This window comes from Lontra canadensis, unplaced genomic scaffold, assembly GCF_010015895.1.
Source record: "Lontra canadensis isolate GAN:19392208 unplaced genomic scaffold, GSC_riverotter_1.0 scaffold33, whole genome shotgun sequence".
Classification (NCBI taxonomy): Eukaryota; Metazoa; Chordata; class Mammalia; order Carnivora; family Mustelidae; genus Lontra; species Lontra canadensis.
In genome coordinates, this window is record NW_022631027.1 from 14,113,290 (window position 1) to 14,140,664 (window position 27,375).

Sequence of the window (27,375 nt, forward strand, 5' to 3'; positions counted from 1 at the left end):
TTCCATTGTCTGTTTGTGTGAGTGTCAAAAGTCTTCACAAAGGACGAATGGTGCCTTGGGTATTTCTCTCTGTCTTTCCGTATAGTGTCTGCATTATGGTGTGAGTACTTAAAGCCAAAAAGAAAAAGGGCCAGAAGAAGTCATATCATCTTTAATGACCTAGCCTTGAAAGTTACTCAGCATCCTCTGTACTTCAGTCTGCTTACAAAGGTCTACCAGGTCCAACTGGAGGCAAATAGACCACACCCTTGATGGGGAGTATAAGTTGTTATACTGTAAGAAGGGCACATGGAGTGGGACACAAACAAATCAATTAAGACAGCTTATACATAAAGGATGGGGAATGGCAATGACATGACAAGTTCTTAGCAGCACCGGGTGATGGAAGACATGGAACAATGCCTTAAAAACATGACAGGAAGATAACTTTCAACATAGATTTCCCTATTCAGCCAAGCTATGACTAAAGAGTTAAGACATGATGAAGACATTTGTATATATTCAATCTCTGAAGGAATTTCTCTTCCTTGTGCCCTTACTCAGGAAACTTCTGGAAACTCCATCAATATGAAGGCATAAATGGAGAATGGAGAAGATCTAGGAATTGAGGCTCAGAACAGGAGAGATGTGAAGGGAGCCCCCCCATGACTCCTAGGACAACAACCATGCAGCAATTTGGCTAGAGAGGGGGACAGAGGACTCAGGAGTGAAGTTCCCATGAATATGATGCATTTTGTGTTGTGTTTGAATGTTCTGAGAGTGTGGGAATGGATTAGTAATAAGTACATAGGAAACCAAGCAAACAACGAAAGCTAATATTTAAGTCTAGGGAAAACCAAAAGATTTACATAAAAATAAATTCGGACACACATGGCTAAACTGTGAGTAAAATCTGCATATTTATAATAATATAAAAAATTAAATTTAATCTCTGGAAAATAGAAAACCGTGGGGGTACAGTATAGGTAAAGGAGCTAAATCCTAATTTCTGAAGGACAGATTCAATATATAATATTTAAAATTGAAAATAATCTAAAAGCCAACATAAGCACATTATTAGAAAACATAGAGGCAAATATGCAAAGGAAAAGTGAAAGAGGTAAAAGTAGTTCCACTGGGAAGCAAAAATTGGAGGAGAAATTATTTTTTATCTAATAACTTTTATAGAAATTTTCATTTAAATACTGTGCTCATAATTGAATTAATAAAAATTACTATTTTAAAAAACCATGAATGAAGATTTCTGTCAAAATATGGAGATTTGCAAACATTTTCTTCCCCTCCCAAACCCCTAAATGCAATAAATCAACTCACAAGGACAAAGAAAATGGAAGAAGGAAAGAGAGTCAGGTAGGAACTTACACAATTGGAGACAGAGGGTCCTCATTTAGAAAGGTAGGTGTGAAAATGGATTTAGAACAAGAAAAGACATCACAACAAAGCACTAACTTTAAAAGCTAACAAATATCATGAAATTATAAAAATAACAGTATTTTTAGTATTAGCCAAAAACATTTTATAATGCTTTTTTTCTTTTATCTTTGGCTATATACCCTTTGATTTCTACTTCACAGGATAAAATGTTAAAATACCATTTTCTTTAGAGTGAACAGAGAGATAATTTAGTCTTTGTTCTAGTATGCTTAATCAAAAGAAATGTTTTGTTATTGGTTTAGAAAACTTTCTTTCAGCTTCAAAATTCATTATTGGTGGGTCACCTGGGTGGCTCAGTCAGTTAAGCATCACACTCTTGATTTTGGCTTAAGTCAAGATCTCGAGCTCAGGCTCTGCACTGAGTATGGAGACTGCTCAAGATTCTCTCTGCTTTCTCTGCCCTTCCTCGCTTGTGCTCTCTCTTTGTTTAAAAAAAAACAAAACAAAAATAAAACCCCGAAATTCATTATTGGCAACATGTGAGATTTCAGGACTGTTGCCAAATTTAGGACAATTGCTATGACTTCTTTTTTCATATACAAGCTGTAGAATCTCAAAACATTTTTTTTTCTTTTGATCTAATTATAAATACACTTGAATTGAGATTAAGATCCTTTCACTGTGTCAGTTGTTTTGTGGGTCAAATCAGCAGGAATTTTATCTTTTCCTAGTTCTTATAATTCATTCCCCTTTATTATATGAATCATGCAAAACATGTATTTTCCTTTTAGTAACGGAATGGAGATGTTGGTACTTGTCCTCTTGTATGTATTATACTTGTCCAATTGTGTTCTTGGTATGATCTGAAAGGCTTTTTGGTACGACTTTTTCCCCAGCATCAGAATAATTCCTATTGATTTAGTTGCTCATTTAATTGTTTTTATTACACATTTCAATGATCTTTAGAATGGATTTGCTCTCAATCCTTGTTAAATGATATATAGATGACAAAATAAAGTATCCTTTACAAGTATATCCAAATGAGAAGTCTGTAATTTCTCCCATACTCTATTGAAATTATCCTAAATTTATTTCCAAATTGTGATAGTTACACCTTACAAATACCAGACAAATATACAAATTCTGATCAATCTTTTTTGTGTGAATTCCATCAAGAGTGGAAAAAACATACAGCATGTTTAGTAATGATATATACTGAGTCATCAAATATATTCTGAAGAGAGGAGAACTTCTGTTTTAACTAGGTGTCAATGAGAATCAAATTCTCCAATTACAATTTACACATGCCATCCCTGGAATAACTTTCCCCAGACTAGATTCTGGCTCAGAGTCACATGACACTGGTCCTACATGTTTATATCATGACAGCATGAGTAGCCATGGTGTAGAAATAGTCTTGAAAGTCATTTCTACACTAAGGTAGCTGGAAATAATATGGAAGCAACTGGAATCTCACTCACAGATCCTTCTAAATTCAATCTAAATGATATATGTATTCAATCTAAATGTAGCCCAAACTCAAGTTCCCCTTGTTCAGATCCCAAAATGCCCACAGCAACTACCAAACCAGCCCGTATACACAGGGACATGGAATCATAGAGATTTCCTAATGGAAAGAGACAGCAAGCTTAGCCAGTCATTTTTAAAATTCCTTACTTTTGATATTTATATAATCACGTAGACATATTGTTAGGACTCTTTCCAGGACCTTGGAAATGAAACTCTAAAGTTTAAGGTACATTTAGCTTCAAGGTTAATTCACCTCCAACAAAAGCAATGACATTTTGGAAAACAAATTTTTGTGTGTAAATGGCATGTCAGACCAGAGAAAGTTGAAACCTGAACTAGAAGTGGGGGATCCAGAAACGAGTGAACATCACACTAAAGATCCTCAAATAGGATCAGGAAAAGGAGGCTCCAGGTGTTTCTGTCGTGGTGGTAAATGCCAGTCTGAAAACAAGAGGATTAAAGGTGAAGCACCGTCTGTAGCAGACAAACGATGCTTCACACACTACCAACCCCACCTCTCTCTAACCCCGGTATACACATTTTTTCCAAGATTTTACTTTCCACTCTTTCAAACCTTTCTGGTTTTTGAATAAAATGCTTTTTTATCAAATTAAGATTAGCAGCCAATCTATAGCCCTCTGTCTTCAACCTATACGACAGGACAAGGACCAGCCCCCATTTCAGCTGAAGACTGGAGGTTTATTTTCTAAATGGACAATCTCAGAGGGTATTTGGACATGGGGACATCTGTACATGGAGGTCCCCATCACTGTGATTCAGTTCAAATTGAAACACTGAATGATCAGATTCTTTCTCCTTCTCTCCCCTGCCTTCCTTGATTCACTTCAGAAAATAGTAGAAGGAAGACAAGAGATTTTAGAATTCCTTGCTGACAAAATTGACCAGTCCAGGATTAGAGATCTATAAATATTGGTATTTGGGGGCCCTCCAATAAAAGAACATAGCCTGATTACCTAGCACCCTTCCACTGACAAACCCCCTACAAGAAGTTTTAGTTAGTTTTCAGCCCTGTCTGAAACAGAAATGGACAGCCAGAGATCACCTGGCAACTGACAAAGCCACTGACTCAAAGAACCAAGATCAAAACAAACAGTAAAAGAAGATGGATGATAAGGAAAAAAAAAAAAGGAGAAAATTTTGACAACAGCAATGGCATTCTAATAGTCTTGGAGGTAAGTAAAGATATGGGATCCCTGAAACAGAAACAGGGTTCTGTAACAGTGAAATAGTCAGGAAAAAAAGAGAGAGAGAGAGAGAGAGAGAGAAGAGAGCATTTAGACTCAAAAGTCTGATAACACAAAAGGATATATTAACCGAGGAGTCGAAAGATAAAGTTGAGAAATCTCCCAGAAGTCAGAAAAAAGATTAAGATATAGGAAATGGAAAATAAATATGAGGAATATTTATTATAAAAACTTCCTGCACAGTCCATAATCTGAACAGTAGGAGTTTCAGAAAGAGAGAATAGGGAAATAGAGAAAATGAAGTTATCAGAGAAATAATTTCAGATAATTTCTCAGACTATACAGGGTCCATTGTACGTCCAGGAGAGGACTTGGAAAATCAAGATACATCATTGTATAATTCTGGAACACTTGTAGAGAAAGAGAGAGTTTAGGAAACTGAGGCTCAAGGAAGTTAAAGAACTTGCCCAAAGTTACCCATCTGGGAACTGGCAGAATGATGGATGAACCCAAGGCTGTCATGTCCCGCTACATAGTTCTGAGTGGTGGCAAACAAGAGAAGAGAGGTTTATGTCGGGACCTAGTTAGTATGAGGAGAAGACAGTGAGTTTTTGGGAATAGAAACAAACATATATTAATGTAAGTTGAAGATAAAGAATCATCAGAGGCCAAGAATTGAAAGTACAAGAGAGAGAAGGAGTAGTTGAGCCATGTCTTCAAAAGTTTGGTGGGGGACTTTGCACAGTGATGGGGCAAGCGTTTGCCTTGGTTAGGAGTAAAGCTATGGGCAGGAAGTAAGGGTGGGTGAAGCTGCTGTTAACTTAGAGGAGAGGAATCTCAGTGACACTGTTCTCTCCACTAAGTAGGAGACTATTTGCTCTCCTAGGAATAGATGAGGGAGGGGAGGGCTGGATCTGTACAGGGGATTGGGGGGGGGGTGGTGGTGGAAAGTACCTGGAGCATTTAGGAAAGAGAGTAGAATTGCCAGACTTAGCAAACAAAACATACAGCTCGCTCAGTTCAATCTGAGTTGCAGAGGAATGACAGATAATTTTTTTTTGTATAAGTCCCAAATGTGACATGGTATTTTCTCTGGCAACACTTAAAAAGAGATTGTAAAGCATGCATAAAGAACAGTAAAGTTGCTTTGAAATGAGAAATGTGGAATGGTGCAACCTCAGTGTGAACTGGGCATCTGATGGTAACCTCACTGCCGGGAGAAGTAAGGTAAAACATCGGGCTGGCCTTCCAGGCAGCAGCGGAAAGGGAGCTGGGCTGAGAGCCAGGAGATAGTTTGAGGATGCAATTCTAGGGCCTCTCCTGAGAGCAATGGGAAGAGATATGTGTGGGAACCAGAGACTTGGAATTGGCAAGGAAGCCATTGTTGCAAATAGTTCTGTCTACTTTATAATTTTGCCCGACTGGTCATCTACATGTTACATCTTAGAGGTGTGTACTAAGGGTGGACATTTCTAGGTAATCACTTGCAATATCTGGGCTCTTTAAAACACTGGAGTAATACTGAATCGATGATGTTCTCACCAGCAGTATTGGCAAGAAAAAGACTTATTTTCCCCATGTCATTCTTTGACATGTTTGAGGTTTATTGTAGTGGTTTGGACATGTGGTTAAGAGCCTATAGCCAATCTATGGTCACAGACCACGTTAACAAAGTTACTTAATATAATATGCCTGGGACTCAGTTTCCTTGTTTGTAAAATTAGGGTAACAATCATTCCTAACTTGTAGAATCATTGGAAGAATTAAATGAGTTAACATGTGTAATACTTAGAATCTGCTACCCAAATATACAACCTCACATTAGATGTCATAGGTAGATAATGAGAAGTTTTAAAATATGTTCATTACTATACATTTGTATACACTGGGTCAGGAAATATATAGTCAAGAAATCAGTGGTTTTAAAAAAGACATTCATAGGGGAGGGGAGGCATAAATAGGCAGAACACAGAGGATTTTTTAGGGCAGTGAAAATACTCTGCATGATACTGTAATCATGGATACATGTCATTATACATTTGTCCAAACCCATAGAATGTACAACACCAAGAGTGAACCATAACATAAACTATGGACTGTAGATGATAATGATATGTCAGTAGACCCCCATGAACTATAACAAATGTACTGTGCTCTTTCTCTCCCACAAATAAATAAATCAATCTAAAAAAAAAAACACTCTTTAAAAAAAGTCTAAATGATTTTAAAGGTGGTAAAAGCAGAAATAAATTTGTCTTGCTAATTATTGTAATATTTAATAATTTAATAAAGAAATTTAACAAAACAGTTCAGCAAAAAAGAAAATGCTTCGTGGTGAAAAAAAGACATTTATTAGCATAAATTTTGTATATGTTTTTAGAGTTGCATAGTCAGAAAATAAGTGATTTTAAAGGGGCATTCATTAGCGTATCTTTGTATACATTTTATACATAGATAGTCAAGAAATTAGTGCAATTTAAAAATTTTAAAGCTAGAGGTTTTCTTCCCTTTGGGAAACACTTCAGTTTCTTAACTATTTATTGACTGAAGGTGTTTGAACTGGGAGCCATGACATCTGGGAGACATGGCATTAAGTTGTGGAACCCAGCTCCACCATATACTAACTGAGATATCTGGTGAGTAAAGCTGAGTGACATTTCTCTCATCAATAAAATGACTAACAATTAGATATCTATCATGATAGATAGAGTTTGGGTGGCAATTCACTTTAATTCTTTTCCCTTAACTCATAAATTAGTGGTTGGGGTGGATTTTGCTTTATGTTGTGCAGGGTAGACTCAACATACTTCTTCTCCATTTTTTTTTTTTAAAGATTTTATTTATTTACTTGACACAGAGGGAGAGTGAGTGAGAGAGGGAATACAAGCAGGCGGAGTGGGAGAGGGAGAAGTAGGCTTGGCGCTGAGCAGGGGGCCCCAGGAGCGGCTGGATCTCAGGACCCTGGGATCATAATCTGAGCCTAAGGCAGAAACTTAACGACTGAGTCACCCAGGCACCCCACATATCTCTTCTTTTAAGTAAGTTCTCAAACCCAACCAGACCCCTAGAGTCTAGAGGACGGTTATCTTCGTTTCTATGTTGTATGCATGTACTGTTGTTGAATTTGTGGCTATGTGCTGGGTGCAACTCGTTGATGAAGACTTTCAGGCAGCTGTGAACTTGATTTTAACTGTCGTTTGATTTCTTCTTTTGCAAACTCATAAGATCCCAGAAGCCAGGGGTCTGTTTATTCATTTAGACTCCTTCTGAGTCATTCAGGTACAGGGTGTGTCTGTCAATTGAAACTGCACACGGAGAAGTTTTGCGTTCACATCTGCCAGGATGGGAAGCCAATGCGACCAGGGACTGAGTGGAAATCTTCAGTGTTGCAGCAGGGCAGGGCAGAAGTGCTCTGAGTTTGTCATTTAGGCGGAGCTGACCAAGGCCGACTCTACTCTCACCGTCTTGAGTAGAATCTAAGCGAAAGAAAAGAGTAGGCGTGTTGGGAGCACTGAGGTTTTGGGGCCTCTGCGTTTTCCCGAGTAGAAGGGGAGAGAAGGGCACTGGCCTCAGAATAAGCTGGTTGGGTGCAGCGGCTTTTCCGTTTTGGAAGTTCTTCAGCTGCCCAAGCTTTTTAAAACTCTCACGCCCCAGCAGCTGCCCATCTCCCCAAAGGAACACCACTGTCCAGAATCTGGGACACACGGCTGACCTTGTGCCCAGTTGAATGAGGGAAACCCTTACCCAGCGTCTCCCCAGGGCTGGCCCATCTCACCGCGAGTCCCGGGAAAGCCACCTTCTGCCTCTCAGACCGCAAGTTTCAGGGCAGCAGCGGGATGGGGGGTGGGGAGAAGTAAAGGAACCTCCAGGGCCATTCTCCCTTCTAGGCTGCTGCATATCTCCTCCGTGTCTCTTGCAGCGCCCTGCCAGTTTCTCCTCCCCAGAGAGCGGCGGGGGTTCCCGGGGTCTCGGCCCCTGTTTTCCCTGCCTGCGCAGAAGCGGCCGCGGGGATCGCGTCCTAAATCTCCGGACTCCGATCCAATCAAGGACGCCAGCGTGTAGGGGACCAGAGAGGTGCGCTGCGAGACCCCGGGCTGTCCTCTGCGTCCTAAGACTTCTCAGGAGTAAAGTTTCCAAAGTCTCCCCACCTCCTCTCTTTTGTAAGACTCGGGAGAACGGTCTCCGGTAGTGGCGGACAGCAGGGCGAGGGCCGTGATTTATACATCAGAATCCAGGGGGCACCAGCCTCCGTCCCTTCTCTGTTTTCTTTCTTTATTTTTTTTTTTTTTTCGGTTGCCTGTGGGGGAGGAGTGTGGTGTGGTGTGTGTGTGTGTGTGTGTGTGTGTGTGCCCGCGCTTCTGCCCCAGATCTTTCCTGGACAGCAAGTCTCTGCAGCCGAGATCCGGAGGCCCCCAGCCACTGGCTGAGGGCGTGGGGGTTGAGATATTAACCCCTCCCCGCCTCTTCCTAGAGAAGCCACCCAGCCTCAGCGGGGCGCTCGGCGACTTCAGCTAACGGGCCGGCGTGGGCCGCGGCGAGCAGTGCTGGCCATTGGAGTGTGCGGCTGCGGAGGGAGGGGACCCCGACTCGAGTAAGTTTGGAGAGCGTCGCAGTCAGTCCCGGGCAGCAACAAGATGCCGAGCGCGCAGTGGAGACCCGGAGCTCTCCCAACGCAACTTCGTCCTGCCTGAGCGAGGTAGGGGACTGCGCGCCTTACCAGCACGGGTCGGGGGCGCGGGGGATCCCCGCTGCAGGAGGTCTTCAGTGTTAGAAAGGAATTTTAAAACCGGAACGGGGGTGGGGGGAGACCATCCATATCTGGGAGCTGGAAACATTCATCCCTGGGCTGCTAAGGAGCCCAACCCGATCGGATTGCCCGAGAATGGGGCACTTGTGATTTACGAAGTTTGGAAAAGGGTTAAGTCCAACTGTAAACTCGACCAGGAATGGGGGATAGTGAAACCTGCGGTTGGTCGCAGAGGGAGGGAAGGCGCTTATATTTGGAAATCCTATAGACAAAGAATAGGGGGGCGGGGGTAAGGGCTTAAAGTTGCACTGGCGGCGAGCAGGGTGCGGAATTCGGTGGGAGAAATGCACAGCGTCTAGGTGCGAGCAGCCTCTCCCGGTTACTGCTGTTTCTGTTACCCCACTTCTTTCACATTGCTGCGTTATCTTGATACATTACAAGCAGACTTCTGCTAACCAGTGCCATTTCATTCCTTCCACACTTTCTAGTTCTAGGAGAGGAGGCAACATGTTGGGGGAGGGCAGCAAATGAAACGGCGGGCTGTAGTTGAGCAATGCACCAGCCCTACATTTATGTTTCTGGACAGAAGCTCTGAACTTGGAATTAGGAATGTAGTGGCATGTATCGTTATCATTAGTAGTATTAACTTCTCTCTTTTGTCTGTGTGCCCGTGTGTGTTTTGGCCAAACCCATAGTAACTAAACATACTCCTTATACAATCAATGAATGTACTAAATTCCTGGGATTTGTTGCAATCTCTTATGAATGTTTTTCATTGAATACCTTAATATTTTCTTGCACTGGTTCACAAGGAAAAAAAAAAAAAACTAGAAGAAGAAATTAAGAAAAGGCAGTTGCTTCACAGAAGCGTAAGCTTTCCTGTTTACCAAAAGGCCTCGGCGGGCTTGGCTGCCCACACCCCTCGGACCCTGAGCACACCTGTTCCTAGAGAGTTATTAATAGAGCCCAAAGAATGACTTACTCTGTCAAATGATTTTCGTGCAAATCTAATGTGTTGCAAGGCAATTAGGTGGTGGTTCTCAGCTCTTTTAGCTGTGTGGTGGTAGAAAGCAGAGGTGGTGTGCGTCTCCACCTTCATGTTAGCGGTTGGGTCTCTTCGAAGGAGAGACCAAGAGCTGGTAGTGAACCGGCTGGTGAGCGGGCCAATGCGTCAGAGAGCTTCCAAGCTGGAGACTTGGTGGAGGTTAGAGGTGGGGTAGTGAGAGGGCCGGAGAGGTGTTACAAATGGGGCTCCCTTCTCTAGTTTTTCCATTTCCATTTTGGTGTGACACAAGAAAGTTTTCGTCTTGTTGAGTTGGGACTTTTCAATTTGGGTAAATTTTATTTTTTCTCCCTCCCCTACCCTTACTTCCTCTCCCCTTTATTTGGCAAGATATGTGAATTTGATTTTTTTTTTTTTTAATCCCAGTCTTTGCGCTTTCTCCAAGTTTCCTTAAAACAAATCCAAACAAAACTGGAGCAGTGCCTTAGTTAGAATGAATTATGCCAGTGTACTGTGGCTTTTTCCCTGACGCTCTCCTCTTTGTGACTTGTTTAAAGCTGCGGTTTCCGAGGGCCTCTCCAACCAAGGAAAAGCAAAAACGCCGGGATCTCTCTGAGGGAACCACCATCCCCCGCAGCAAGTCAAGGCTCGCTCGGCCTCGCCCTCTAGCGTTCTTCTGGAGAAGCGCCTCCCCCGGATTCCTGGAGACACCGTGCACCATGGGGTCTACCCGCATCCCGCTGGTGAAGGCCCTCCGCAGTCCTGTCTCCGACTATGTCAACTATGACATCATCGTCCGGCATTATAACTACACAGGAAAGCTGAACATCAGCGCGGACAAGGAGAATGGCATTAAACTGAGCTCGGTGGTCTTCATTCTCATCTGCTGTTGTATCATCCTAGAGAACATCTTTGTCTTGCTGACCATTTGGAAAACCAAGAAGTTCCACCGACCTATGTACTACTTTATTGGCAACCTGGCCCTCTCAGACCTGTTGGCAGGAGTGGCCTACACAGCCAACCTGCTCTTGTCTGGTGCCACCACCTACAAGCTCACCCCCGCCCAGTGGTTTCTGCGGGAAGGGAGTATGTTTGTGGCCCTGTCTGCCTCCGTGTTCAGCCTCCTCGCCATCGCCATCGAGCGCTATATCACGATGCTGAAAATGAAACTCCACAACGGGAGCAACAGCTTCCGCTCCTTCCTGCTGATCAGCGCCTGCTGGGTCATCTCCCTCATCCTGGGCGGCCTGCCCATCATGGGCTGGAACTGCATCAGCGCGCTCTACAACTGCTCCACGGTCCTCCCGCTCTACCACAAGCACTATATCCTCTTCTGCACCACGGTCTTCACTCTGCTCCTGCTGGCCATCGTCATCCTCTACTGCCGGATCTACTCCTTGGTCAGGACTCGGAGCCGCCGCCTGACCTTCCGCAAGAACATGTCGAAGGCCAGCCGCAGCTCAGAGAAGTCGCTGGCGCTGCTCAAGACCGTGATCATCGTCCTGAGCGTCTTCATCGCCTGCTGGGCGCCCCTCTTCATCCTGCTCCTGCTGGACGTGGGCTGCAAGGTGAAGACCTGCGATATCCTTTTCAGAGCTGAGTACTTCCTGGTGCTGGCCGTGCTCAACTCGGGCACCAACCCCATCATTTATACCCTGACCAACAAGGAGATGCGCCGGGCCTTCATCCGGATCCTGTCCTGCTGCAAGTGCCCCAGCGGGGACTCCGCAGGCAAATTCAAGCGACCCATCATTGCCGGCATGGAATTCAGCCGCAGTAAGTCGGACAACTCCTCCCACCCGCAGAAGGACGATGGGGACAACCCAGAGACCATTATGTCCTCTGGAAATGTCAACTCTTCCTCCTAAACCGAGCGCTGCCGACCCTTGGGGAGAGTTCTTGTGTGGTGACCCACCAGCCAGTGTTTGGGAAAAAAAAAAAAAAAAAAAAAAAAAAAAATCTCTGTCTCCACTGCTGCCAGGGAGGAGCTGCTGGGAGCCAGAGGGAGGATGGGCAGCGTAAGAGCAGCCTGCTGGTGCAGGGGTGTTGGCGGGTTAGTTCCTGTGAACAATGCACTGGGAAGGGTGGAGATCAGGTCCTGGACTGGAATCTATTTCCTACCCCCACCGCCCCGCCTGCCCTGGAGCTTTGATTTTGCACTGAGCCAAAGGTCTAGCATCATCAAGCTCCTGAAGGGTTCATTTGGCCCCTCCTTGAAGACTAAGGTCCCAGTGTGAAAGCATCTGTGGGGAGCGTTGAGGAAATGTTTTCTTTCACCTTACTTTTCAGCCCAAGTGATTGTGTGCACTTCTGCTTCTCTGGGTATGCTCTGCATATCCTACCCTCCCTTCCTCTTCATGCCCCTCCTCAAAATTCTGTTACTTTATATTCGAACTACCTGACCTTCATCAGAGCTGGGGTTGTGGCATGGTCCGTTTCTTGATGGTCTGTAGCAGGTGGGCTGTGTCCAGGAGGTAAACTGTGAGGAATGGAGATGGTTTGGAGATGTAAAGCAATTTTATTTGCTGAGGCCAAAGTTTCCATGTAAGCTGGATCAGTTTTGGAATTTGGTTAAAGTCACTTGGATATTTTTCTCTTTTAACAATTTTACAAGAAAATATGTTACAGTGTGGTTATCCATTGTGGCTGAAATCTGCATAAGGCAGTCCAATTTATCTAAATGGTATGGGGCAGAATCCTTTGTGTCATAGGAGAAACAAACTAGCAAACCCAGGTGAAAACTGACTGGGGGTGGGATGGGGTGACTGTAAACCAAGAGAGATTTCTAAATGAATCTGTCTAACAAATACATCTGTCTTTGGCACTTTTGTTGATGTTTATTTCAGAGTGTTTTGTGAATTAGTGCAACCAACAGGATGGTTGTATTTTGTTGTGTTAATAGTACTTTCCGTGATTTTTGAATGTATTTGTTTCAGCATTTTATCGGATTTTTCTAACTTGTGTTAACACCGTTGAATGTGTATTTCCTAAGAAAATACAACCCTCTTGTGCCATTAAAGCATTACTTTAACTGATAGGGAATACCAGAAGTTTTTCAGTACAGCTGTTCATTAAATTGTCAATTAAAGATGTGTATAAATGTTACAAAAAATAAAAATATATTGCTGTTTCTTTAGTATGGTTTTCAGTGCAATTAAACCGAAAAATGTCTTTTAAAAAAATAGTATTTAATAGGTTTCTGACTTTTGTGGATCATTTTGCACATAGCTTTATCAACTTTTAAACATTAATAAACTGATTTTTTTTAAAGATTCCTCTGTGAAGAGCATTTTTAAAAAAATAATTATTAAGATTGTTTGACTATGTGGCTCTTTAGAATCAAAGATATGGGCAAATTTCTATTACCCTTTAAAGGATTTTACCTTGATAAACTAGGGTGTGAAAAAAAATGTGGTTTGTTAAAAACCACTCTATCTTTTTCAGGAAGAGAAACTTCAATAAGTTAACATTGAAGAGTAGTAAAAAACATGATGCAAACCACCAACTTCTAAATACCACATTGACAAGTAAATGTAATTATTGGAGTTTTAAATTGTATTCAGGCCAAAGTAAATTATATATAATAAGTCTTGTCCTAAAATATGGATTTAAAAAATATACATACAACAGTGTGGTTCTATATCTAATTTAAATTATGAAACTCAATGGTCATTGCAAACCCATCAACAAAAGCTTGCATTCTTGGCTTTCCACCAACATGCTGGAGAAATGGGGATATGGATATGGGGGATAATATATTAAATCACTTAATTTTTTTCAGGACACTATCTTGGCTTCACCCAGACAATCCTTTAAACAATATGGGACTATACGGTATCAATGAAGTAGCAAGTTGCAGAACCTTGGTGGAACAGTATACATCTCATACCTGAAAACTTTCAATTAATACTATCTAAAAGTTTTAACACCTTAACCATTACTTTCTCTAACTATACAATGAGAGCAAGGGCACTTTGTAAGCATCACAGAATTACTGTAATAGTTTATTCTTGTTTCAACATTATTGTCCTCTTCACTGGGGATTAATTCAAAGGATTTTGGTGTGTTTGGCTCTTTAGTCCTATTATTACTTTCAGAATTTGCGCTTTCAACTGTCATTGAATATGCACAGGACACAGTTGGGACATGAAGATAAACCTCACCTAACAGAGTAGTTGTCATTTCTGGGTAAGGTTAACTGTGGGAAACAGAAGTGTGTTAACCAAGGAAACCTTAGGTCACAACCTCCAGTTTCCTGAAGGAAATGCCAAAAATGCTCTGAAGACAAAAGACTGGAAACAAACTGGAATGTCTCTATCCATCTGTCTGCTGGGGCGGAAGGAATGAGTTCATGTTGCACTCACTTCCTAGAGCTTTCATTACAGAGTCAAGCATAATGGAAAAGCCTATCCATTTTTGTGTTTCTATGGAAGATAAGTGTTCCTACTCTTGGTTTTATCTTTATAAGCACAGCAGTGACTCATACAACATGGGGAAGATGAGGTAGGGCAGCTGACCCTGGTGGAGGTTGGGGAGCTCATGACAATGAGTGACAGAGAGGACAGCCTCACTTGTCCACCTGTGAGCACACTATCCAATCATGGAATGTGCTTTCTTCCTGGAAATTCCAGACCATGCATGTCATTCCAAGAGAGCTAGCTAGTCATGGACTATAGTTTTCCTGGGCAGGTGTGGGATAGAGTCCTACCTCTGGCCAAGAAGTAATGGCTAACATAAAGGAATCCTTGGTTTTATCTCAACACAAATATCTGGTTTTAATTTAGTGTATCCTGAGAATTGAGTATGAAAAAAAACCTCAGTAGCTGTATTTTTATACTAAGACAAATGTCCATAAAGCTCTGATTAAAAGACATAGGTAGCGTTCTAGAAGAGGAGTAAAACAGGCAATCGGAGCAATGCCTGACATATGCTTGTTGAAGTGCCTCTGACTCATAAATATTCAGGAAAGTTACAAATCGACATCCAATAATACTTTATTTCCAGGGCACCTGGGTGCCTCGGTTGGTTGAGCGTCAGACTCTTGGTTTCAGCTCAGGTCATGATCTTGGGGTCCTGAGATCAAGCCGCGTGTGAGACTTTAGGTTTATCACAGAGTCTGCTTGAAACCCTCTCCCTCTGCCCCAATCCCCTTGCATACTCTCTCTGTTGCAAATAAATAAATCTTTAAAAAGAATACTTTATTCTTTTCATTTCATTTCAATAGATATCTTACATAAGACAAATGTTTGTTCTTGCTTTTTAGCCTCATTATAAGTAGAAAAATTAAATTCTTTAATAAAAGTTGATCTAGTGATATTAGAAATTCCAAAATTCATAGTGATAGAAATTTTGCATTTATGTTGATTAGAGACTGGATTTTATTTTAGAAATGTCAGTGCTTTGACTGTGACTTATGGCATCTTTAAGGTTCTCCCAATGTAAAAAGTCTTATTATGAAGATTTTAGCTTCTTTTCAAATTGGATTAATTTCTGCAGTGGACATTGCCTGTGATAAGGATGTGCCCAATATAATACTTTGTAGTACTTCTAACCCAGACTGTACTTTTTGAATGATTTTGACTCTTCATGCTTCCACCCAGTATATCACTGAGACCTCTCATGTTTTCCAGGTAATTACAAATACAGCTTGGTTTGGGAGTTACTACTCTGAAATAACAACTTCAGAAAGATGATTCGCTCTATTGGGGAAATCCTACCAAGTGAGGACTTGAAGTTCAAGTAATTATAAATATTAGTAGCCTCATATTCAATTGAGAAGCAAGACATAATACTTAACACAGAACTGTTAAATTTCAACTTGTAGTCATTGGTTCAAAAATTAATTTCTAACTAGGAACTCTTATTTACCTACATTATTTGCAATAACGATTTTCTGTGCTATCTGTGTAATGTTCAGTTATTCTTTTCTTTAATATTGCTGGCTCCATACTCAACTGGAATGATGTTTCCTGCAGACACAACTAATAAAATCAAACTAGATGGATCTCGTTTGTTTCTTAACTAACTAGATCAAACTAGATTTGTCTGTGTTTTCTCTAAATAGTTTTAAAACATCTTGATGGAGAAATCACAATCAAAAGAAACTTTTATAGGACCTATTATAGTATTCTTTCCCTGTGGACACAGTTAAGTTCTTGATGATGAGAAATCATAATAGATTACATCATTTCCCCCAACCTTCCTGCTTTTTTGATGTCTTTACATGGTCCAAAAGAAAGGGACTCAAAATATTTTTTTACACATACCACTGCCTGCACTGCCACACTGATTGGAACTAGAGTCATCTTCCAGAATGCCCAGGCAAGCAAGGTCTACCTGAATCACCAAAAGCCTTTAGATTGTTTGCAAAGAAAAAGAATTTTTAACCAGTGCTCAAAAGAGCTAGGAGAGATAAGAGGAAGATAACAGTGAAAGAGGGTTAGACCTGCATTAAATTGAGTCTTTTCACAGTCCTTGACAAGAACCAGGACAAAAAGCAAATTTGGTTCATGTTGAAGATATTTCACCTAATACATCCGATCTCTTACTCCGTGTGCTTTCTTCTTAGAATCAGCCTTTCAAGTGGTTCCCATTTTTCTCATGCTCTCTTTTTCATCCCTTTGAGGATTGAAGGATTAAAAATTAGATTTAGCTCTGGGTATAATTATTAGCAAAACCATGTGTGGATTGTGTATTTGAATGAACAAGAATTGCTACATTTTCTTTTACTGGAGTACCATCACGTGCCCAACCAGCTCCTGTGTTAACAATGGATAAACGCACTGTGGTAAATTCATACAACAGAATACTATTCAGAAATTTAAAAGGGAACTGCTACTGATACTTGCAATAATTTGCATAAATCTCAAAACCATTCTATTGAGCAGAAGAAGCCAGCCACGAAAGAGAACATACTGCCTGATTCCATTTATGTGAAATTTAAGAGCAGGCAAAACTGAACTATGATGATGGAAATCAGAAAAGTGGTTGCCTTGCAGAGAGGATAAACTGGAAAGGAACATGAAGGAAGTTTACAGATTGTTAGCAATGTTCTGTATCTTTATTTTTAGGATGTTATTTACTTGGGTGTATGCATTTGTCTAAACTTATCCAACCATATTAAGGTCTATGAAATGTAAAAAAAAAAAAATCAGGATGGCAGACTTCCATCTGAATATGAGGGTTATATGGGACATTCTCTGTGAAGTTATGAAACGAGGTTCCAAAGAGTTCAATAGAACATGGCAAAAGTCCCAAAGTGTTCCACAGAAGGTACATTTGCTCTTTTAGCATTCTGCTAAGTCCCAGAACCAAAACATTAAAATGCTAAATAATTGTGACCCGATGATATTCTCTTTGCTTCTATAGGATGAGAATTTGGCTTAGTATTGGTATTTGTAATCCCTGAAGAATTTCTGTATCTTGGAAGAGTCTAGGATTGTAATGAAACTGTCACAATAAAAGTCTATTGACATTCTGGTTTCAGTCTTAGGAATACATAATGTACTGTAAGTAACCTTATGAAGAATGGGCTTTTACACATGGGCAAGGATACTGACACATATTAGTATTGGTGGCTTTCAGACTGGAGTGTGCCAAACCATTTATTATGTGACCAAACCTATAAAAGGCATCCAGTCAGATAATAATGCTCACCGCAGGTGCAAGCACTGCATTGTTAGAAGTCATGCACAGAGACACAAAACGAACGGAAGACAGGCTCACGTTCTTGATGAGTTTATACGCTTGTCATAGCTTAGACAAACTGTGCTCGGCCCTGTGGGAGGATTTCTTCCTTCAGCCGTCTCCGGGAGTTGCAGGGTTGAGGCAAAGTGCTTCAGGTGCTGCAGTGGTCCTTGGTCAGACTGATTGGATACAGGGAGAATGAGAATGGGAAAGAAGGGGCAGTGATACCATGGATGACCCAGAGGTGAAGCTGGTTGCTTATCTACTTCCCTAGAGTTCTGATCCCATTATTGGTCTGCTTTTCTGCAGCTTTGTGATACCAGGGCAGAAAGAACAACCTTACTGAGGAAGCCTTGTGTGGCCCAGTCTTCCTGCTCCCACCCCTCTTGATGGGTACACCCACCCACTGCATTCTGCAAGAATGTTTGCCCTAGGCGGTGTGCTATGTCTATCAGGCAAACCATTAAAAAATTCCCTGCCTTCCCAGAGTTTATAGGATTCCCTTCTCCAGCCCTGGTGCTTCGTTGGCTCCTTCTCTTTGGGGTCCAGGGAACCTGAGTTTGCCACTGCTGTTCCAATCCCTGAATATACTGAGTTCTTAAGCAATGTAAGATAATTTTATTTAGCAAATATGGTTCATGTTAGCAGCTATTATTTAACCAATATCTCTAAATAACTTAAAATTAGATAATGGGGCATTAACTTTTAGATTTGGAATGGAGACAAGTCCTTTATGTTTTTGGATGCTGTTGGAAAATAAGAGCATTTGTATCAAATTTTTCAAGTTCTAGGCCCCATGTGAAATCCAAGCATTCATGTTTTTAGTTTCTGTCTCACCTTAATTTGTGTTTTTAGAACACTGCTCTGAACTCTCTTGGGTGGAGCCACTTGGTTGAAATGAACAAATGAAGCCTACATTTGAATAAATCTTAGGTGGTGTCCTTTATTTAACTTGGACAAAAGAGAAGGACCAAAATGCACAACTCAAGAGGAAACATGACACATCCTACATTATCAATATCATTCTGAGCAAATCCATCTAATGGTGAGTGATTGAAAATCAGCTACAGGGTTAGAGAAAGGCCTTTTTGGGTGCTGTATGTCTCAGTGACTCCTTCTGCTAGGGAGCTCTTTCTCACTCCCAGCAGCCCAAGAACTCTGCACCCCAGTCTTAAACACCATTCTCCCTGGACCAGAGCTACGTGTCTCACATTCAAGGGCCTTTCATACAGGGTGGATCCTGGAGAATGCCACTAGCTCAGATGCCCACTAACCATTACCGGATCTACCCCTCAAAGGTCTTCTGGAGGCAGAACTAGTGGTTTCATGGGGGTTTTTTTTTGCACAAAGGAAAGCATATTTATTTCCAATTTCAGGCTTTCTCTTGTGCCTGTCTAGACACTTCAGAGAAAAACAAATTTAAATCACCAGTAAAGTTATGTTCTAAAATAGGAGAAGACTTATAAAGACATTAACTGTTCTGTGCCTAGAGAGTCCTCACTCACCCAGCATCCTGTGGCCCCAGAAATAGTGGTTAGCTCTCACATGCTGTTCTGCTTCGGCGATCTTCATGTGGCCACCTGCAGAAATAGCTCTTGGTTTCTCTTCCTTGTCTAGATGCTAGTCAGGGCGGCATTTAGAAAAACACAGATTTTCATATTCCCACGCACACGTGCAAAGTGAATTAGGATACCAAAGACTTACCTAGATTGTTCAATCCAAAAAAACCTTTGCCTCAATTCTCTGAATGTTTTATGCCAACCTTTTTTTTTCCTCCAGCTCAATTACAATACTCTATAAAGCGCAACAGGAAAAGTTGCCAAATTACAAGGAATGTAGAAGACATACCCACAAGGACCTCCTGATTTAAAGGGGCAAAAAGACCCCGACTAACAACATATGGTTTAGACAAGTTTCACATACGTTATCTCATCTTACATAGTCATTTTTAAATTTTTCCTTTTTTTAAAAATGATGTACATTCAGTGTCTTTTTTTTCACAATTAGTTATTTTGAATTGTAGCCCCAAGTAGCAAAAATTGAAACGCATTCACATAATTTAAACATCTGTGGGTGATCTGTATCAAATGGATTTCTGCTCTCTGTTCATTTTCCAAGGAATTTAGTACAAGCCAGTTTAGTTACTGAGCTTGTTACCAAGGGTAAAGTTAAAGGAGATACCTGGATTATACTTTCTTTCCTTAAAGGGGTACTGTTAAGGCAGAAGCTGGGCTGAGGTCTATGTGGCCTGCAGATAAGGAAATTTTTATTTCTAGCTGTTTATTTAGTATCTTTCTATGTTCATCTGGATTTTCTATTCAATTTGCAGAAAGGCCAGTGTTGGGTATTCTCAGAAAGTCTTGGTTAAATACTAATCAAGGAACTAGAGCATATTTTTAAAGTGTATGTGTTAATACCCAAATGTTCCTAGCAGCTAACTATTGGAGGATTGCTAGTGTGGGATGCTGGCTGCCTAAATACACATCAGAGTTCCACTAGAGGAAAAAAAAAATTGCTCAATCTTTTGTTTGTCTTCTCAGAAAAGGAATAAATTAACTAGTTCTTCCCCAAAGTAAAACTTCAGACTGAAGGCATTAATTCAAAGTAATGCTCAACGTTGAAAACTAAACTATTTTTAATTTAAGGAATGGACAATTATTTTTCTTTATGTTATAAAATTTTGTGTTGTGAAACTTTCTTGATTTATGGACAGTTGGCTTTTGGGAAGTACTATATGATTTTACCAGAGTCTCTTATAAGAAACAATTATTTACACATAATTTTTGCCTAATGGATCGGAGATGCCTGTGGAGAATTTGGAGGAATTACATAAACACAGAAGGGAAAGAAAAGCACACCAAAGAGGCGTTTCACTGAAAAACCACGCAGTTATCGAATGCTATGATTTCCTCCCTGGAGAAGATAGTTTTCAGACACCGCAGCTGCCTTTCATCATGCCAGGGTTGAGCCTGGCATTGTGGATGATGTTATTAGATGGTTTGCAGAATTTTGACTCATATGGAATTGTGTGTCTGTGTTACCGCACTAAGTTCACTGGAGACTTTGCATTTCATTATCAATTAAGAATGTGCTGGTAACTGGTAGGAAACTTCTATTTGGAGCAAAGTAATTACAACATTTTCTTATTGCTGAAAGCAGTTTTACTTCTTCCCTACTTTCATTTCCATCTATCTGAAGGAAAAAGAAGAAAAAGAGCAATTTGTTTTCCATACAAAAGGAGTCTTAGACATCAGCAATTACTATAGTTTCTCTGTGTTATAAACTGTCCACATTCTTTATATGTCACTCCATGAACTTTTCTGTAACTTGGAGCCAATCCATAGCATTAACTCTTATTTTAGAGGCTGTAATACCCTACAGCGAAAAAGTTGGCAGCATCATTTCCCTTTCCCAAATTCCTTCTTTGGTAAATTTAAGGAGGGGCAGAAATTGGGGGTGCAATGATGTTTTTCCACGTTTTTAGGCTGACACACTCTCCCTGGGATTTGTGGCCGCCTACTTGAATAATCTCAGGACGAAACACCATTCACATTTCATGGCTCTCACTAGGAATCATTAACAGCCCAGTGCAGAGTTTTGCTTTTCACTTAACTTGTAAGAGAATGAAGAGGCCCTGCCAAGGTTCAGGAAAGGATAACAAAGCATAAGCTATTTAATGGGATGAACTAACATAAGAGTCTAAGTGCACAGAGCTCTTTCCCACAAGTAGGACCTGATCTGGGGACTGGCATTCAGGCTGACAACCATCATATATCGGGAAACCGCGCAGAGAAACAAAAAGTAATTCCACTGAAAAGAGCCAAGTCTGGGCTTTGGGAAAATAAGGATCCATCTGTTAAGCTCTGCTAAGATCAGGATCTCTGTGATTTATTGTATTTTCCAAGGAACTGGGTTTATTTTTATTGAAGAGAATTGTAGGATATGGAAAGCATTTATTTTAGTGAAGCTGAAGTGGATTCAGCTTTAAGGGCGCTGAACTGATCCTTGATAATTGTGGAAATGTCTCCATATATTGTGGGTTAATGAACATGCTATCTTACAAAATGACATTTTATATTGTCCAAAACACGCTTGCAGTATTAAAGCAATGCTTCTGGCCTGGACCCGATTCCTTGTCAGTATTAGAAGGCTCTGCAGCCTGTCTGCCACACCACTGAACTGCCTGGTGTTCTTCTATCATTTGGCTTTCAGGCCTGCCTCAAATCGGACTCTCGCTCTATCAGCTAGATGCCCAAGCAGCCACTTCCAGCCTTGGGCAATTGCATCGTGGCAGTTGAGGGCCGTCAGAAATTTTCTAGTCTGCTTAGATGTTCTGAATCGGGGATTGCATCGAAATGCCTCTAGGCACAGAGCAGAGAATGTACCAGAGTGAAGTGGGCTGGGTAGCAACGTGGTGAACCCAAGACTAGATGTCCGTCTCAGTGGACACCCTCCTCCTGCCCCTGCAACTACATATGTGAGCCCAGTGGACTTAGGTGTTCCACGAGGAACGGGAAATATGGATTCTGATGTGTAATATCCTGATTTTTAAATACCAGTAACTAATTCAATTTCAAAAAAATCTTACCCAGGCCAAATGTAACAGGAGAGTAGCCATATGTGACCTCAGGGCTCCTAGTACCTGAGGTCTACCATAGGCGCTAAGTCAGTCCCACTTCAGAGCTGTCTCCTTTTGGTGGCCTGAGGTGTGAGCGCCCTGGGTGGAGTGGGAGAACAGGCCAGTCTGTATTCTGGGACTGAGCGTTAGGCAATCTTTCAAATTGGCATGTCTGATCATTGGAGTCTGTCCCATATCTAAATGGGAGGTCTCCAGCTCCTGGGTTTCCACTGCATGGTGATGATGGGTTCAAAAATAGTAGCATCTCAACCTTTCTGAAAGATGCTGTGTTGTACAACGAAGTAGCATTTCGAGAAAATCAGTCATGTGCATCAGATGCTGCCTTCTAGGCTCTTCCCAAATGCTAGTTCCCCACTTTGTCCTCCCTTTGTAAAATTCCTTAAAAATTGAAAGCTTTGAGAAGTGTATGAGCAAGTCTGACATCCCCACTTTTTCAGCAGCTATACACAACAATCCTGTGAACTGTGCATCACCATCTGTCCCCTGAGGGGGAGGAATCTTAGAAGCTAACAGGGCCAAATGACTCCCCCCCCCCACGCCACAGAGCCAGTAACCAGTGAAGCTGGGCTTTGCTTTTTCATGACACAGCGAAGCCAGGAGAACTTCCTCAGGCTTCCCCAGACTTGGAGAGCCACTGAGTTGGACGGGATCTTAGAGATTCATGTATCCAGCTATCTCATTTCAGAGATAAGTGAGTTGCTCCTGACTTGTCATCATTTCTTCTTTCCTTGTGATATTTGAAAATCATAGTCATATTAGCAAGAGCAACGAAAGTGAAAAATTTGTGTTGCTGGTAATATTTCCATTTTTTTTTTTTTTGGCCTCCAGCTTTATTTCTGTTAGATCCAGCCAGAGTTTCTTTAGACCGTTAGGCCATTGGCCCTTTGCTAATTTTTATAACTGGCATAAATGGAAGGCAAATCTTTGAAATGACAATGATTTTGCTTCTGCAACCCCTTGAACAGTCTGTTGAATTCAGAGGGAGCAGCAGATCAAAGCAGGAAGGCGTGGTAAATGTTAATTAGATGCTGGTGTTTGACCAAACAACCCACCAGAGAGTAAAAGCTCATTCTGTAATTTAAATAGATGGTAGAGCCTCTTGTGGTTTGTAACGTCACTGGAAACCAAGGAAAGGGTTTATTTTATGCAATTTAGCCTGTGGGGTTTTTTTTGTTTGTTTGTTTTGCTTTGTTTTTGTTTATTTTGATTACACAAAGCTCAAGGTTTCTTTTGACATTTAAAAATGCTTATTTCAGTTGAAGTACGGATCATGATTTCCCTTTCTTCTTTCCTTTCCTTTTTCTAGGATTGCATTTTGGTTTCCCACACAACTCCTTCTACTTCCCTGTGATGTCTTTTTACCCAGATAACTTTCCTATTAGCATTTCAACTTAGATACAGCAACAGGTCCAGTAGCCCCACTACTCTGGCATTGCGATCATGGCAGCCGAAGAAGAATGGGTTCTTCAGTGGGAGTCAGGTCATGGTGGAGAACATCAGGATCTCTCTTGTATTATCAAACAGAGGGCAGAAACCTCACTGGAATTTATCCTTTATGAAGGTATTTCCCTTCATAGGAGACAATACTTCGAGAAGTCACAGTAGTCCATTTGGCCTGTGTTTGAATTCTGTTCCCATCACACGCTTCTCAGGTGTGTGGCTGAAGAAGTTGCTCAACTTTTCTGAACTCATTTTTGTAATCTATCAAAGAGCGACAATTGTACCAACTTCATAGGCTGTTGTGAGAATTAAATCAGGTCACGTTGAAAATGTCTGCTAGAAGACAGTCCAAGTTGAGTATAAATGTTCATTCACTTGACCCAGATTTGTGGAGCTGCTAGTATGCTCCAGGTACGGCCAACATGGCAGTGAACAAAATAGACAAAATCCTTGCCCACAGCCAGTTCCCTTTCTTCCCTTTCCCTCCTTCCCTATCACTTGAGGCTCCCCACTAAGGCAAGACCACATAGAATGAAAATTTTTGTTCTTTCAAAGAATTCGTTCCTTTGGAAGTTCTGCCAGTCAACAACTACATATTGTGCTTAGGTTGCCTTTTCACATGAGACCAAAGAAAGAATGTGTAATGGTATTGCGAAATGTAACCCACATTACAACTTGGGTGTGCAAAAAATAAGCTTTATTTAGTCTATACTCTTGTGGCTTCTTCTCTAAGACCTTGCTTTCTGGATAGAGGAAGGGATACCATTAACTAAACACTGGTTTAAAATGTACTCCCATTCAATAATTTGATCCAATTGGGTACTATTCTGCTTGTCTTAGCTAAAAATGCTCAGCCTCTCAGATGACTGGCCTCTTCCTCCGCAGCGTGTCTGGCACATGGGGGAAGGGTTGAGGCTTATGCAACCTCGTGGTGGTGGGAGGGGTTGGTGTCTTCAGGCAGAGCTCCCTGCTTGCCTTGGCCCTAGACTCTTGTCCCTTTTCCTCTGGGTGCTGCAGGCCCTGTGGGTGTTTATAGCTGAAAACTGGATGGGTGTGACTTGTGGTTGATCTCTTGGCTGGTCAAAGTCTGTAGTGTGCTCTGTTTGACATGCCCTCATTTCGGTTTCCCCGGGTGCTGGAGAGCCCTTTGAAGTCTGGCTGGCCTCTCCAGCCTCTGCCTCACCTACCTCTGACCAGCAGCACAGAGGCTTGATTTCTGGCTTCTCTCTACATTCCTGTCTGACCCTACCACACTGCCTCAGGGCAGGCTGGATCCCTAGGTTTGTATGCAGCATGACACAAAGGGGACTACCTTATTCCAGAGTCTATGGGGAGGTATCTTCAAATGACCCCTGCTCCATCGTTGAAGGTAACCTTGCTTTCCTAGTGTACCTTTCCCTTCATTTCACATCCCTACCCTACCCTCCAGTTCCACTTCTACCTTGCTCTTTTCACGTCCCACAATTCCCCATACTAACAAAGAGCAGATCTTTCTTTCCGTAATTTCTTCTTTCTGACTTATCTGGCTAAATCTTAGTAATAAATGGGTTTTGTTTTTGTTTTTGGTAACCTTATTGTGGTAGACCTCTCTGATCTGAAGCTTCCATGATTGGTTGTTAAAATACTAGGGTCTTACACAGGAGTCCAGCAAATCCCTTTTCAAGAAGCTTGCCTCACCCGATTTTTTAGAACGACAGAAGCAGAACATTGCTCTTTTTCTTGCTCTGTAAAAAAGTTAAACCTTCCTTTTGGACAGGTCTCTACCTAAGGCAGACTAGTGCAAAGATTTCTGCTCAAGAAGACAAAAAGCGAAAAGTACTTTAGAAATTTACTACTGTTATAGGACATGGCTGTTGCCTTCAAGAAAGTCATTGTTTATTAGTGTTATGGTTCTCTACCTGCCCATGTGACTGGACTGCACTGATGTATGTAGCCCTGGGAAGTTGCCCTACCATGCATTGACTGGGTATCAGTGACAGATTACATGCTTTTCAGTCAAACTTATCCTCTTCTGCCTGGTGGGGTGTCTCTTCCTTTTCCTCTTGATTATCTTTTTCTCACTATTGGGTTTCTTTTTCTCTTTAATCCCACGCTTGAACTTTGCTCCCACACTGGGCACACATACAGGCATATGCATACACACAAACACACGTCACTCTCTTCTGTTCCTCCATATGTACACATTTATAGCCCCTGTCACCCTAGCTCTCATTCTAGATCTTTCCCTTTTGTCCTTCTATATAGGTGAACATTTATTCTTCGATGTGATGATAATCATTGCTCTAATTTACTGAGCCCCTATTACATGGTAGAGGTGTGAAAGGTCTTTTTATATTGGCTTTTTCATTTAATTTTTAAAAACCTTCATTTTATATAGGAAGAAACCGAAGCCCAGAGAATTAAAAATAATTTTGTTCCTGGCTACAGAACCAGTAATTGGCATACCTAGGACTTGAACCTACGTTTCATTGGCCTCTAAACCCATTCCACTAAGGCACACTGTTCTAAACAATAGTTTAGACTTTTGTGTAAAGATCAGGAACACTGAATATGGAACTCAAACATTGTCATATGATGACTAGTCTTAAAAACCATTACTTTGAAGGGAATAATGGGGAACTCCTTTTCAGAGATGATTAATCTTTGATGCGAGTCTACTGAAAGTGCTGACTAATGGTCTGATGACTGCTTATTTTGATCTTTGTGTTGGTAAAGAGGGCAGTACAAGTTAGGAAATGAAAAGAAGCTCACAGATTTTAGCCACTCAAAATTGCTAACAGTGGAGGTGTCCATATTATTTTGGTTGCAGCTTTTACTCTGCGCTAATTTAACCACTTCCTCTTCCATTCTTCTGTTTTGTTCTTGTAGGCCAAATTATTTGCCCCATTTCTGTTTGGGTGATTATTAATTTTTAAGATTATATTTTACTTCCCCCCCCTTTTTTTTAGTGTCTTTTGCCATTTATCTTTATTTCCTCTGTTCTTCCTATTTTCCTCTTTTTCTCTTACTTGGTTTCTTGCATCCTTGCTCACAGTGCTCTGCCCCATTAAGTCACTGAAAATAAAGTCCTAATGTCTAAAATCCTGGCCATCATAAACAGAGTCCTTTGAACTTTGCTTTTGGTTTCATTCTTGGATGGCCAATTCATTCACCACTTATAATTGTGCCATTGCAGCATTTGGGGGTGATGTGTGGAGCTCTGCCGGTATATATTTTATTCTCTGAGGTTGGCTAAAAGGTAATGGGTGGTTCAATGAGAAAACCTGATGGAGCATTCACTCTAAGAAAAAAAAAAAGTATGACTTTGGGTATGAGAAGATGAATTCTACCTAAAGAATGTATAGTTACTTGTTGTGAGTTACTTCTCACTAGCCTCTTGAATCAAGGTAGGTTTTGGTATCAAATCAAAATGATGATTCAGAGTAGTTAAGTGACTGACATTTTAAGGACTAGGAAAGAGAGAGGGGAAAAAAAAGAGTTTTTAAAAAGACTATATATTAAAACTAAAGCATATTTAATCTCTTTCCTCTCCTACTGATGTTCTCCTTTTCCTTCTGATTTCCTTGATTGGTTTGTCCTTAAGGGACAATGGGGAGGATACCTACAAGGCTCTTCTTTTTCAGAACAAAGAAAGATCTTCACAGATTCCTGTTTTAGAGGAAGTGGGGGTGGGAGGGCCAGATCCTTTATGGCTTGGGATAAGCCAAGATTAGTTCCTCAAATTTCTCAGTTATTTTGAAATATAAGATGT

The 27,375-nt window shown here is 41.2% G+C and overlaps 1 protein-coding gene across 1 annotated transcript; it reads left to right on the forward strand.

Moving 5' to 3' along the window:
- The first annotated feature begins 8,464 nt into the window (after positions 1–8,464).
- S1PR1 (sphingosine-1-phosphate receptor 1) lies at positions 8,465–11,788 on the forward strand. Its single transcript, XM_032867232.1, has 2 exons — positions 8,465–8,805; positions 10,417–11,788. Exon 2 carries the CDS (start codon positions 10,579–10,581, stop codon positions 11,725–11,727), a length of 1,149 nt encoding a protein of 382 aa, XP_032723123.1. The 5' UTR covers positions 8,465–8,805; positions 10,417–10,578; the 3' UTR covers positions 11,728–11,788.
- The last annotated feature ends 15,587 nt before the right edge of the window (positions 11,789–27,375 follow it).

What these genes read in the sequence shown, in the direction of transcription:
- S1PR1 (XM_032867232.1), top strand. Translation starts at nt 10,579, where the DNA reads ATGGGGTCTACCCGCATCCCGCTGGTGAAGGCCCTCCGCAGTCCTGTC.